Raw genomic sequence first — 14,981 nt, 5'->3', positions numbered from 1 at the left:
CCTCAACCTACCAAGAAGGGGTCATAAAGACAGATTCTCCCCCACCATCCACTCTCTGACTTCATGAGTGAAAAAGCAAGAACTAATGTGCAAGACAGCCTTCCCTTGTCTCTCTCCCCCAGCACAGAAGCCCAAACTCAAGAGCAGTAGCATAACCTCTGCAGGAACAGAGGTGCCAGGGGCTGGCTTTAGGCAGCTGCACCGTGGCCAGGAAGGACACCAGTGCTGGGAGATGTGAGAGGGYCCTGTTCAGCTCTGAGAATTATTCTGAAAAAGAACTATTGGAAGACCTAGCAGTAAAGCAACRGACTACTCCAGCTGGAGTTGTCAGCTAGAGACCTCCCAGCACCACTTACTCAACAGAGTGGAAAAAGTAGCTAGTAGGGCACTAATGACTATTTTCCATGTAATTTTAAATCTAGTTCCATTTCTTTTTCTGTTTTTTTTTCTCCTTTCCGCTCACTGGGTTTCTAATACTGGTAACCTTTCTCTACAGCTCCCGTGTGTGTGTGTGTGTGTGTGTGTGTGTGTGTAGGTGTGTGTGTCTGGCAGAGACAGTGGGGTTAGGTGTTTAGGCACTTTGGGCAAAACCAACACGGTTGTTATCACGGTCAAAGACGGAGTAGTAGGGTCCAATGAAGACATCTCCCAGGATCCAGAGCGGGCCCCCAGGGGGTGGGATGTCCAGGCCTGAAAAGCCACTCATGCATATCACCTGTCCTGCAGCGCCAATCTAGAAAGAAGAGTGAGAGCTTCAATCTAAGCAGGTCAATCCCTTCCCTCAACGTTGCAGGCTTGGCAAGAATACCTGCCAGAATGCCTATGCTTCAGCTTCTCCCAGGCTGAGATCCACAGATAGCCAACCCACTGACTCCCAGCCCACTGCTTCTGTGGCTTCAAACCCAGCTCCCCCTCCCTTAAGCACTAAAGCATCAAGCAAAGGTGAACTTGACCATAAACCTCCCAGCCCCCACATCTCTGAAATAGAGCCATTGGTACAAGTCTGCACAAGATTGTCCTTGCAAGTTGATTCTGATGGCTTAAATGACAGGCTGGTGGCCTCTGCTATAATAAGGCTGGCATCATGGCACCAGAAAAGAGCTAAATGTTCGTAGAAGGTGATGCAACAGACTGCCTCCCCTTCCTCTCCCATCCTGCTATCCCTCACAAGCATTATGCAAGGGGTCTCATTCCTGTRAAACCTTGGTGAGGTTACCTGGATCCATCAGCAGTGCCATCACCCTGACATCCCAATCTTTCAGACTTCTTCTCAAGCACCAGCTCCAGCACTGCTTTGGCTGCTTTTGCGTTTTGGAGAAGTGAAAGTAAAAGCCAGGGGAAGAAGCATAAGGCTGAACAAATCTGGACATACCTTGAGGATATACTGCTCTCCTGTGAGCTCGTAGCTCTTCCCTCCTAGTACCATCGTGACGTTAGGCAGTGTTGGCACTTTCTCACAGGGGACCATGTACTGAAATTGCAACAGCAAAGGCTTTAGATTGGACCTCCCACACTCTCAAGTCTTCCTTAAGCACAATCACATCTTTGCTATGGTTTTGCCCAAAATTAGCTCTTCTCAGGGTGCAGAAGAAGCTTGACCTGGGGTAAGTAGGCTGCTCCCTGCCTAGGGCTCCAAGCTGATTGATAAGGACGAAGCCAAAGGAAGTTAGATTCAGCTTTTGGCTCTGATGAGTCCCAGGGTGCCACAGCTGATGTGGCACAGTTGGGGATCTTTACCAGAGGAGAGGCAGCTCCTGTGGGCTCAGCACAGAGGGATTCAGAGTGTAATGAACTGACAAAACCAGTTTCAYCAACAGTAGCAAGTCTTAGGGATGATGGCAGGTTTAAGCCAATTGTTGCTGCAGCCTGGGGCCTCTGATACTGCAGAAATGCCCTACAAGTGCTCATGGCTCTGATTTGAGAGGACTTTCAGAGCAGGGCATTTAGTTCTACAGGGTCTTTATAACCCATATTCTTCCACAATTTCAGGGAGGAGAGAGAGCCTTGTGAGATTAACTTTGATGGTTGAAAACTTGGCAACAAAGTGTTGTCATTTGCATGTAATATACTTGTATTAAAGYGTCTCTGGACTCACATTAATGTGAATCCTTGGCCTCAGCTGCAACTCAGGATCCCTCCTCTTCCACCTTCCAGAGGTGGGTGGCAGAGGTGACTCAAAGTTTCCCTAAGTTCATGGGATCTGGACTTTTTACCATGAACATGAGCAGGGTGGTGAATGCCACCCAGGGTCCAAAGATAAAGAGATCCCTGCTGTGCCAGTGGCTTTTCCAGGAGCACAGGCTGGGAACAAAGATCAGAGGGAGCAGAAGGGTCTCAAMAAGCATCTGAGTGCAAATTAGAGTGCAAGCATAGATGCTGTGATGGCCATAGACTCCCACATTTCCAGTCCAGCCTCACCTCGCCTTTCATGAGAGGTTTTGCACCAATGGCTGCCTGTATCTTCTTCACTTCTTTGGTGGGGCCAGTGATGAGTGAGGTTCCTGTGTCCACRATGGCCTCGCAGCCCCCCTCACACACGCTCACCCCGTTGGCAACRTTCACCCTGGGGAGAGATGTCCAGACATTAGAAAACCCTTAGAGGCCTCCTAGTGAAGGCTGCAGGAAGCAGTACACAGGCAGGCAAGGGAGGGCTGACAGACACCCAGGAAGGACAGATACTCAGAAACACTGATGCAGCACCAACTCAGTGCACAGAACCCCTGGCTCCCTATTGCCTGCTCGTGACTGAGCAGGTACCTTGAACTTTAAGTATGTTTCTGCAGAGAACCTGGATGCTGCCTGTGTACCCTGCTTGCTACCTGCACTCCAGAGTAAGCCCCACAGCTAATGGACACGGGAGAGCGCTATGGGAAGTTAATTATGTACTTGTATGGCCTGTGCTACTGCAGAAAAACAAAGGGTTAAAGGAGTGGCGTGACAGCCATTGGCAAGGGAAGGTTTCTGTACAGAGGAAAGGYGAGACAGGAGCTGCCTGGCTTCCTCACCCGTATCACATTTCACAGCAGTAGACAGACAAAATCCTCTAGCCAAGGGTCTGCCACACTTTGCCAATGCTGCAAGGCTGGGGGAAAATGAGAACTAAAACCCTGCACTGGGGAGGGATGTGATTCCCAGGAAAAGGACACACTCTGATCACAGGCCACTTTTAAGTTCCCATCACGTGGGAGAGCTCAGAATAGACCATGGGGCTGGTGGCCGGCAGCTCAGGCTGCTCTCCTTCCCTCTGCCTCCAACAATGCGCACTGATTGCTGCRCTGTGCCCTTCAGTCAAGGGCTGGCTTCCTGAGGCCTCATCCTGCTCTTCCGGAGCTGTGTGCAAGAGAGCCATGCAGCTCAGACCTTGCTGAGAACTGAGCAAAACCRGGGTTTAATCTGTGGGGCTCGCCCTGCCTGCAAGGAGAACACACTGGCATTCTACCCCACTTTGCAAGGACACAGAAGGCATTTTCAAAGGTCAAGCCATAAAGAAGAGGAAAGRATTTTGCAGATCATCTATGGTTTCTGCCTCTCGTCTCCTTCCAGCAACCTTGACAAATACCCAGTCCTAGGGTGGGATTTTAACCTGCTTTTTTTGTTGTGCATGGGCTGCAGGGACGATTCCTTTTCGAGGAGGATCTCAGCCAAGCCTCAGGCATGTGCTGTCTGCACATGTGACCCCACACATGTAGTCGAGTGGATGAGGAACTTACCCATCCATGTGGATCTGCCAATAGGCCTTGCGTGTGACATTCATCCAGCTGAACTCGCCCTTGTAATACTTGGGGTCGGTCCCTCCCAGGACCAGCTCACCACCAGGCTCACCAGAGGGGTCTCTGAAAAAMAATACCCAAACCTGTGAACATGAGGGACAAGGCAAGAAGAACCTGCTTCAAGTGCCCCAAAAATACGTGCTGGGCTGCTTGGGGGTGAAGCATAGCATTAACAGTATTGGAGACAGACAACCTACATTGTGCTATGTTATGTCAATATAAGGACAGATACTGTGAGATAGGCTGRGATGGGGAAATAGGATTATTTTGGCCCAGCCAAAGCATCCTGCAGCTTTCTCCACCTGGTATTTTCTCACAGACACCTGAAGAAACTCACAGAAGAGAATGGCAAAGGGGAACTGAACACTGACAAAAGGACTCCCTAAATCAGCTTGCAAAAAGTGCCTGTGCAGGGCTAGACACGGCTTATGCAGGGTTAGGTTATCAGCACTCGACACTGTGCCAACCAGTAGCCGTGGAGTGAATCCTCAAGGTTACCATCAGATAACAGCTCACTGCTGAGCAGATGGGAAGAAATATGGTGATGGGGGAGGGCTGGTGCTTGAATGGCCAGCAGCAGCCCTCTCTGTCCTCCCTGCTCTTGGTGTGCTACTTTTTGGGCTCAGGTAGCTCAGAGTCGCTGCTGCGGTGCCAGAAAAGTGATGGGGTGTCCTGTGGGGAGCAACAGTAGATGGAAAGGTGCTGGCAGCTGCAAAGGAGGATTTCCCAGGGTGGTGAGAGACTATCAGCCCTCTTATTAGGGATGACTGGGGTGGGGCATGCTTGCCTGGGAGGAGACATGGTGGTGACCACATGGCTTATGAATTTTGGCAGCAGACTGGGACTGTTTACGGCACTAGCAGCATGCAATCTGATGATCACAGCCTTTATTATTATTTCTCTTTCTTTTGGAAACATCCTCTGTCTATTAATCGGTTAGRAAATCTGGTCACAGCTCCACAAAGTTTTTTATCAATAAAATAGCTGCATTTCTACTTCCCTTCTTACTTCAGAGCAGCACACATAAGAGGTTTTGGCCTGACTGCTCCTACAAGCAGAACTTGCTGAGACTTCTCCAACTGGGAAGTGCTGTCCAGCGTTGTAAAACAGCATATGACAAGAGGTGCTACTGGGAGACAGAGAAAAGCCTGCTGGGCTTGCCCTCACAACCAGAGGTGTGMCACCAAACTCAACACTACCTGTTTAGATAGAAAGAGAACACATTTTCTGGGATCAGCTTCTGGTCCATGACGTTATCGAAGAAAGGTGTGACGTCCTGCACAGAGATCCTTTTGTATGCCAGGCCCAGGATGCCATCAAACTTGGCAGCGATGAATGTCGTGCCTGGCTGCTTCGTGGCCTCCCCAAAGACCTGATGCTGGATTTTCAAGTCACCAAGCTGTGGGGAGATGGGGAGGGAAGGGAAAAGTAGATGGTAAAGAAAACAGACTCAGGAAACCAGGGTGGTAATGGAACCTTACTGAACACAGGATGTGGCACATCCCTCAGTGTGCTGCCACACTCCTGCCCATTTTCACCATTGCATTTGTAGGCAGCTGCAGAAACCAGATAACTGGTGCCACTCTTGCCAGGGGAAGAGACTGGCAACTCTGGCTCAGTGGAACCTCCTGAGTCCCTGAAAAGCCTGGCATACCTCTTAGGGCATGAGAATCCTTYTAGCCTTTTGCAGTGTCCCAGCACTGGCCTTGCTGCTCTGTAGCCCGTCCTCTTTGCACAGAGGACCCATACTTCTTTGTCCYTCCTACAGCTCCTCCCCTATCACCCACTTAATCCTTTCCTTTTAGTCTGMAAAGTTCTAGTGTTATGCCTTTTAATCCTCTTCTCCACTCTGGACATCTTCTAAGTCATCTGTGTATCCTACCTTCTGGGGTGCTGCACCCGTCCTCGCTTGGGAGCACAAATCCCTCTCACCTCAGCCCACAACCCCTGTGATCTCTCCTATATGAGAAATATCCCCAGGATATTGCTGAATCTCTTGAAAGAGCCACCAACCTGCAGAGAMCTCCCATGAGAGGGGAAAGGACCCAGCCAAGAAAGCGAGGTTGAGCCTGAAGCACRAAAATAGCAAGCAGAGTACTGAGAATTCAAAGGTCACCTCTCTTGCCCGCCATGAGAAGGACTGGCATTCCCCACTGGAAAGCTGAAATGCCCTGCAAGGGCAGATCCCCAGAAAGATGATCAGAGAAAGCACAGCTCTGCTCATGGGGAGCAGGACACATCTGCTGGCTCCTGGCTCTAGGAGCTCAGGAGGCTTGTGAGCTTCTGSCTGACCACAGGCAATTTTAGCATCCACGCTAGGACAATTTCAGCCTCTCAGCCTGCAGCTAGCAGTCCTGTAGTGAGCCAGGCTGGACTGACAAGCTGGCTTCTCCTACCTGATGGCAGATAACGATCCCTGCAAATTAYTAATATCCCCCCAGGGTTAGACAATGCAAGGCTGGGACAGCAGTGCTGCCTTTAATGGTATTGAGGATTGCACTAGGAAAGGGCGATCGAGCCTTGCGAAAGCTAAAAGCCACAGGGCAGGATGTGGGGGGAAAGAGCACGCGGCRAYGCATCCGCTTGCTGGTGTGCGCCCCGGTTGTACTCTGCAGGTTTACCAAAGCCACCCCTCGGCACGGCTGGTCCTCAGCAGCTCAGGAAGTTTAATAAAGCTTCCACTTYAAAAAAAAGAGTAAAATGCAATGGACTTATAACACTGAGTGCCAGGTTTGTTTGAATATTGCCCCTGCTTGCACATCCCAAGGGGGAGGCAGATACCGGCTCAGTCATGGATTCTCAGCAGACCCTGCCTGTATTTGGTCCTCAGCAGGACTGAAACCCAAGACCATTTCTAGCAGAGTGCTGCTGCCACRTGGCAGATCCTTTGCCTCTGTCCCATGGCTGGCTCTCATCCAGACACTGAGCAACCAAAAACCATGTCCAGTGGATGGCCATGTGGTGGCCACCCTCCAGCACTTTGCAGACAGGTGTCGGCACTCCACCGCTCACCCAGCCTCCTCATTAGTAGCCTCAGCCAGTGGGCAAGCAATGGATGGCAAAGGCAGACCAAGAGGTGAGGGACTTTGTGGCACGATGTGACACCAGGGCTTGGGGTGCAGAGGCACAGGGAAGAGGCAAGGAAAGTCATCTCCCGAGCAGTGTATCTACAAGTCATGGCAGAGACCTCGTGTGCCATGGTTCCTCTGCTGTCCCTGAAGGTCATCCCAAGGTCGGGCCATGATAGAAGGATGAGACACCTGAGCAGCACAGGACTGGTTGAACCCATTGCTCTTTGGAGAGCCAGCAKCACTGTGGAGTGTGGCACTACTGAGCCACTACTCTCCTCCACAGAATGAGAGAGGATGTTCAACATGAGCTCATCGTTCTCTCAAATAAACAATAAAAAAAATCAGGGCTGAGGGACTCTGAACTACACACCAACAAGCATCTTTTGGTCAAATGTCAGTCCTAGCAGAGGTTGTTGTGGCTGCTTCCACTCACCAGAATGACCGGAGCCAAGAGGGTCACCCTGAAGGTCATCTCAATGTCTTTATTTCCAGACTACACCTGACTGGGAGCTTGCCTACAACATATGCATCACACTAGGATGCATCCTAGCATCCAAGCTGAAGGTCCCAGACCCTCAGTCACCCTTGCTCCTGCCTACTACAAGTGAGACACTGCTCAGCTCCATGCAAGAGGTTTCTCTTGCTCCTGTGCAGACAGAAACCAAACTCTACAATCTGTGCTCTTGGATGGCAAAGAGCCATCCCCACTTCCCGAATAAACTGAGGCACAAAATCCTTTCTCTGAGCTGCTGGGAAGTGCAGAGCTAATTAGCAAACAGGCATAAGGGTGACAATTACAAAACAAAAAAAAGAGAAAAAGCTGCAATTTTCTTTYTGACTCATTTCAGCCCCTGCATTAAGCCCACACTTTTTAAGGATAATAAAGTTTGCTTCTTTGGATGCAGCGTAGAGGCAATGTCTGATGATTCCAGACTAGCCTGAAATCTTCATGTTGTAGCAATGGGCTAAAGAGTGCATCTTTCAAGAGTCACACACTTTAGGCTTCTCCTGGATTTTTTTTTTTTTTTGATTCTGATGGAATTGATAAGCCAATACTTTTCAGCTGAATTTAAACAGAAACCTCCAAATACCCAGATTTATGTGCTTATTCAAAACTTTTGCTACATTTCTCCCCCCTGCAAAGCAAACACATGCTCCTCTCCCTGCCAGGAGAGCAAGTAATCTGAGAGCACACGGACCCCTGAYGTCTGGCAGCTGGCAAACTCTCCTGAGCATCTGTACCTGGGAGGAAGTCATGAAAGGCACTTGCCCTTCACAGGACAGAAAGCTCAGCATTTGCTTGCTGAAAAGGAAATTGAGAAGAACCATCACTCAGCAAACTGAAGCTGGCCCCTGAACACTGTGGGGGAACCTCCCCCCAGGGTGTTACCCAGCCGTTACAAGCATAAGCACCAGTTCTTAACACAAGACCAAGATGGGGCAGTAAGAGACCTTTTCTGGTCTRCGTTTGAGCAGCTGCTCATGTGGGTATCCACTAATGTGTGGATATTGGTCAGGAACAAGCTGGGCACCACCAGCAGTCTGTGCAGTAATGCTAGCATGTGCTTGGGCTGGTAAGTTTCTGRGGTCAACAAGAAGAGGGCGGGAGAGCCAGAGACCATATTTGCAGGGGCACTATATGAGCAGTGCCCGCTCCCAGCCTGCTGACCTGAAGATTAGTAACTTCTCCCTTTTCTGCCTGCCACGGTTATTGTTACCTGAACACAGTCATCATCACACCATGCTGTTTCAATAGACTTGGAAACAGAGCACTGAAGGATGAGTAGGACACTCAAGAAAGGAGACCCATTGCAATCAAACAGCTTTGAGCACTCTACTGAAAGCAGCTGGGGGCAGCTCAGGGCAGGGGCAGTCATAACTCACCGTGACTGTGTCTGAACTGAGGAATCCAGACAAGCTCCCTGTCCCATACCGGATGGCAAACTTAGTGCCGTTCTTCACATAGGTGCTGGATTTACCGGAGTCGTACTTGTGGTGCAGCACTGCAGCCAGGAAGGGGGGACACAAGGGGACACACAACATTAGTGTTCCTTGATACCTACGGTTCCACAATAACTAACCCACACCACCCAGCTTATCTGGACAAATGGGCACTCAATGATGTGAAGATGGGTCTGAACCAAGCATTTGCCAAGCCCAGACTGCTTAACAAAACATTTCCAGTGTCTGGGGAATTAGGTGGGCAGATCCAATTCAGGCTGCTAAATCCGATTTGGCCACTGGGTATTAAAAGCCTAGAGGTTACGTGGCTGGTGTGGTGTGTTAGTCAGCAAAGCGTAATGTGTCCTTCCCCATAACATGGAGAACTGGGGTGGGCTTAAATACAGCCTGCTCTGGGCATCAATATTTTAATCTCATAGACTTATCTGTTTCTTTCAGTAAAACTAGCYGGAAATTTTTCATACATTGTTTTTAGTAGAGAGAAAGCTCCAAATATTCCTTTATTTGCAGAGGAGAAGGGCTTTCCCCTAGTCTAASCTGCTTTTCCCTTTGGATAGATTGGGAGCTGTAAGGAATCCCTGTTTTTGTGGCCAGGCAGATTCCTCCTCAACAGACTCCTCCCAAGTCAAGAGCTGGCCAGTGCAGGTCCAAGGCTGGCTGCTGAGTGGTCCAGGCAGCAGCTGAGGATGAACCAGCCAGGCCCTACACAAAGTGASAGTGCTACACAAGGAGTTTCCCAGCTGGGCTGTCTGGGTCCCAACTTAGATTCCAGTCTGGCAAGAGGTTAAGCTACTTGTATATTCATAAAACAAGCCCTTTGGTCCCAGCACCTCCCGAGGCACTCCCATGAGGAACCAGCTCCCTGCTACAAATTAGGAACCCCCGAGACAGAGCAGATCTGGACCTCACCACCCTGYTGCTGTACTCAATCTCATTTAATGTATGTATAAAGAAGATCTGTCTTCTCTCTGGGCACTACAGAGCCATTCAAGAAGTCCAAATTTCCACTCTACTCCCAATGAGCACTGTGGAATACCTTTCATGGTTGCATTTGTTGACTCCACAGGTTTCTCCACTTTGCTTAAGTAGCGCAACCAGCGGCTTTTAAATGACATTTTACCACAGCCGTGTTTGACATCTTCAGCTGTGGAGGTTTATTGCATAGGAACACCACAGAATAATAAAAACTTGTAGTCCCTGTGACATTCTCATTTCATTGTGCCTACCTGGCTCTTGTTAATTATAACTCCACAAACATGCACGCACATGCTCTGTGCAGCAATAAACCAGAAACTAGGACAGTTTGTATCAGATCTGGCAAGAGGCTGACTTAAAACGAGTCAGCCTTGCAAAATAGGATAACAGCAGCATTGGTCTATAATTTGGGGAGAAACATCACAACTGATGATGCTGCTCCCCTGCTGCAGGGCCGAAGCTATTAGAGATCTGGCCCTGTGGGGGGGGGGACTTGGAAGGGGAAAAAGCCAGAAAAGGGCTAATGAAGGATAGATGCAAGAAGCTGGGATTGTATTTCCAGCACTAACCCTAAAAAGCCCATCAGCCTCTGGCAAGCCCTTTCGTGCTGCTGCCTCAGTTTCTCCTCTTGCAATGCAAGACACTGCATTTTGCAGGGAAGGAAAAGCTGTTGAGCAACGTCTGGCACYCATGACACTTACTGCAAGCGATGTCCAACATGGAACAGCGCACGGATGGCACCCAGAGGTTGGAGGAGCCAGTGTCAAAGATCACAGTGAAATTCTGGGGGGGTGTTCCAATGCCGATCACACCGTAATACTGGGCCTGCAAAGGAAGAAAGGAGCCATGAGCAGAGGAAACYGGCCAAAAGCAGGAATTAAAGATCAAAAAATCTCTTAAGGTTCAATAGAGGACCAGCTTCTTATCTAAACATTGCCCTTCTCCTTGTTTTTGGCACTGATGGGTTCCCAGACTATGTCCTCTGGAARGGAGGTTCCTCTTCAGTGTTCACAACTCATTACAGTGGGCGTGAAAAGGATAAATTGAGGACAATGGGATGGGTGYGTGCGGGGGAGGACATCTGGGGCAAGGAGACAGGGAAGAAGGGGGAAGGTCTGCAGGCTATCATGAAGTTCACTACAAGGATGGGAAAAAAAMCATGGAAGAAAGCCAAGCAAAACACCTGCGTTATTGAAAAGCTGAAACTGGCTGGGAAGCTGCTTTGCTCGTAGGTTTGCAGAGAAACTGTGGGTTGCAGCGAGCAGCAGCACCGCACACTGCAGGTGGAGGTACAGCTGCCAGGGGTTTTGGTGCTTGCTGGTGAGCTCCTGGGATGGGGGTTATAAACAAATACTCAGTTTCAAGAGCTAGAAGACCAGAAGAGTGGTGGGAGCAAAGGGCATCAGCAGCACCACCAGAGGTGGATTTAGGCCTACAGGGTGAGAGACTGGGAGAAGTCCCTACAGCACAGGTACCTGATGGACACCCGTTTGCACTGCGACTGCATTTCTGCTGGGACTGAAAGAAAYTTGAATGGCTGAGTTGTTGGCAAGGTATCCTTCTATCCAAAGAGGAGAGGATGAATGGAGAATGCAAGGCAGGTCCTACATGGAGTAATTTTTCCCAGTCCTCCAAAACAGGCAAGGAGCTGTGTCTTGCCTAGTGTGCAACTGGCTCAGGGTCCTAGAGAGAAGGATGCTAGCAAGGGAAGTTGACCAGCAGCCGTTCCAAACCCCCCGTGTACTCAGTTAAAGGGGGGGGGGGGGGGGGGGGGTAAGAAAACAGGATTATCAAAGCTGTTCAACTCCTGTGCGCTTAGTTTGCAAGGGTTCCTCGCTGCGTAATAAACAATTCATTTCAATTAGCCATAATGGGGAGGCAGCACTTGCTTCCAGTGTTCTGTAATTACTGCTTGGGCTTGAAAATGAACCCCCGGTACAGGGGCCCTGTTTGTCACATACACAGACCCATGAAGAGTCCCAGGGGCTGACAGGGAGCATACAAGCAGGCTAGTGGGGGATTGTCCCAACAGCTCCTTTGACAGCAAAAGCATTTTCAGCCAGGCCAGGAGGGACCCAATGGTCCCTTATCTGCCACCACAGGTTGGGTTGGTGCCCCTGTGACAAGGGAGAACAGTGCCACCCTGAGTGGTGGTCTGAGCTGTGGTTACAAGAGACAACACCGTGACACAACCACTTGCCCTGGCTTTCAACACTGCCAACTGAAACACCGGTGGCCCTTCCCCGTACAGGACAGCAYTGGCTGGGTGACAAAAGCCCCATAGGAAGGGCAGCAATGGGGATACATCCTGAATTAATGCCTGAATAGCTGGGTCCAGCTTTTCTCTACCAGCCAATGCTCACACYCTACCCTGCCAAGAGCTGTGAATGTACCCGATAAGGAACCCTGAAATAGTAAACCCCACACGTGTCTCGCAGCAGGGCAAGGGCAAAACTGCATGTCCTTTATCTGGCTTCTCCTTCCACCACCACACASGTGCCTTTGCTCCCTAAGTTGCTGAGAAGAAAGTGGAGGTAAAGGGTGGCTTTTCCCAAGGCAGTGTAGAAGATGAAAGAGGGAGGGTCCTGCATGCCCAGTCCCATAGTAAGCTAGTGCCCAATTTGAGCCCTCTTCCGCTACCCTATGGTCACTCATTTGTGCCTTAATGCCTCAAAGAGTAGAGCACGATTTTTACTCCGTTGTCTTGCCAAAAGGAGAATCCAAATGGCCAGATGATGCTAGGAAGGATTGTAAGTCAGCAGGCCCCTATTTATGATTGTTAATTAGTGACAAAGGGGAAAGAAAATAGGTCACAAACTGAAATTCTCCTGCTTAGGTGGCTGTGGGTTGTTTGTTGTTATAATTACTAGCATTAGTATTTTTAGTTTAGTAATGATAGGAAGCACCTTTTGGCATCCACTCACTAAGCCGTGGGGGTGCATGAATCTGTTCTACAGGATCAACAACCTCTCCTTCTTTTGCCTTCCCGGCTGGTGGGAGGCTGGCATGTCTCACCACTCCCTGGGATGGGTACCCCCCTAAGTGACAGCCACTTGCCCAGCATTGTGCTGGAGTTCACTGCAGCAGGGGGGGTGGCTCGCAGGAGGGCTGTTACTCACATCCATGTAATTCTTCAAAATCTCTGGAGTGGGCTCACCGTCCTCGGCAAAGCCCAGCTTGTATTTGAGGGCCTGGGTGATAGAGTTCGTATCTGGGATCTCACTGCCCGCCTCGGTCAGGATCTGCCGCATGGAGGGGAACTTGGTCAGGGGGATCCTGTGTGGGGACAGAAAACATACACGTGTTAAAGGGGGTGTGTAGGGAAGGAATCCATAAGGRAGGGGGGCAGCAGGGCTCCACTCAAAACAAGGGACGCTCCAGCAGAAGGCGGGTGGGGTTTGGGCTCCCGCCAGCGCCCTACGCTAGACCCCCCCTCGCCGTGCTGCGTYCAGTGTTTTTCCCACAGCCGAAGGATGAGGGGAAAGGCCGGCGGGCTGCCAGAGGTTACAGGGTGTAGGGAAGCTGGGGCGAGACCCCTCCACGGGCAGGACGGGGGGGGGTCCGGACCTTCCCCCCTGGGTCTGCTTTGATGGAGGGCGCGCCCCCCGCGTATGGCGGTGTTTATGAGAGGAGCCCGGAGGCCACCGCTGCACCAGCGTGCCTGTCCCATGTCCCCCCCAAGCCGGGAGACTGAGCAGCCCCTGAGGAACCCCTCCTCTCACCTGATAAGGGCGGCGCAGGACCCGGCCAGGGCGAGCAGCAGCAGGAGGCCGCGGGGACCCATGGCGGCGATGGCGCTGGTGGCGGCGGYGGCGAGCGGTCAGAGGCTGGAGGTGCAGGCGCTGAGAGGCCGCGACGCCGCTCTGGGTTCTCGTCCCTGTTTTTGTAGGGAGAGCGGCCCCTCTCCACGGATTCTGGAGTCAGCTGACGGTCTAAAATTGCAACCGGCGGCGTCACGTGAGGGCGGGCCGGGGCGGGGAGCGGGCGAGGGCCGGGGGCGCCGCCTCACGGCCCCCCCRGGCTGACCCCCGGCGCCTCGGGCCGTGACTCAGCCCCTGGGAAAGGGGAATAAACACCATGAAATCAGTCACGAGATGCCCGCCCGGCCGCGCGTGCTCCTTCTGGACTGCCTTTAACTTCCTTCTGCTTGGTGGTTTTTTTCGTTCTTTCCAAGTTTTCTGGCTTTTGGTTTTTTTTCTCTCAGGGGAGTGGAGAGGGGGATGCACGACATACGCGCTGCTCCAGGCAGCAGAGCCCGAGTCCCGGACCTCGGCCRCCCACCCGCTGTCAGCACGGGGGTTTCACTGTGCACCGCTGCCCCCAGCCCCAGGTTTCTCCCTGGCCCCAGGATCTCTTCAGTTTGGGGGACTCAGCCCTCCGAGCTCGGCCTTTCTGGGGAAGATGGGCACGTCCTAGGCCACAGCTTTTTTGGGAGCTTGGGGGGATTGCCTCCCCTCAAAATGCACTGTGGTGGTTTTGGGCCACCTGCAGCCCTGGAGAGCGATGCTGGTGCAGGGCAGAGCCCGGGCAGGGGCAGCGGCCACCAGCAGACATCCCCTCACCAGACTGAGCATCGGGGACCAACAGGATGGGCTCTTTGCCACCATCCAGATGTCATAACTGGGCTTAGAGATGTCACCCCACCTCAGGAGGCAGCAGCCACAGCTAACCTCTGCCCAGATTACCCCGACTAAGTCTTATAGTGCCACAAGACCTGTTAGAAAAACAACAAAAATGAAATCGGATTTACRGACATTTTCCCTTCCAAATCCTAGGGCTAGGAGGGCTTGTTTTCTGCTCCTGCTTGTGCCCAGCCTTGGCRATAGGCAAGCAGTAGGCTGTGGGATGAGCTGGGTATTGCTGGAGTGGGGGACTCCTGGCTTTGCAGTGGGGTGCCCATCCTTCTCCTATAACATTCATTTTCATTCAGCTTCTGGAAAATTGCTGGGTCAYGTCGCTGGCACCTCACTTACGCCATCTCCTTCCCACACTCTGTCCCTGAGCCTGTTCCATCCTCCCATGGCCTCAYGCAGGATCCTACTGCCCTGGATTCATGCATGCCACCCCCCAGTTGTGGTCCATACTGAGTGTTTCTTGGGGGCATTTCTGCCCTGGGCTATACCTCATCCCATGAGCTCTCCAAATTGCCATGTCTTGGTCAAGCTGGTGAGCTTCAGGAAGCCTGTCACCTCCCTGGGGGACA

General features: G+C 51.5%; 1 protein-coding gene across 1 annotated transcript; it reads right to left on the bottom strand.

Moving 5' to 3' along the window:
• CTSD (cathepsin D) lies at positions 1-13,794 on the bottom strand. Its single transcript, XM_057372164.1, has 9 exons — positions 13,501-13,794; positions 12,898-13,054; positions 10,480-10,603; positions 8,726-8,844; positions 4,970-5,169; positions 3,711-3,833; positions 2,419-2,563; positions 1,373-1,471; positions 1-733 (listed from the first exon to the last, which is right to left on the bottom strand). The coding sequence occupies exons 1-9, from the start codon at positions 13,560-13,562 to the stop codon at positions 572-574; spliced, it is 1,191 nt and encodes a 396-aa protein (XP_057228147.1). The 5' UTR covers positions 13,563-13,794; the 3' UTR covers positions 1-571.
• Positions 13,795-14,981: the final 1,187 nt, after the last annotated feature.

Source organism: Malurus melanocephalus, unplaced genomic scaffold (genome assembly GCF_030028575.1).
Source record: "Malurus melanocephalus ecotype Western Australia unplaced genomic scaffold, MMel_1.1 scaffold_165, whole genome shotgun sequence".
Classification (NCBI taxonomy): Eukaryota; Metazoa; Chordata; class Aves; order Passeriformes; family Maluridae; genus Malurus; species Malurus melanocephalus.
This window is presented reverse-complemented; position numbering and strand designations above follow the sequence as displayed.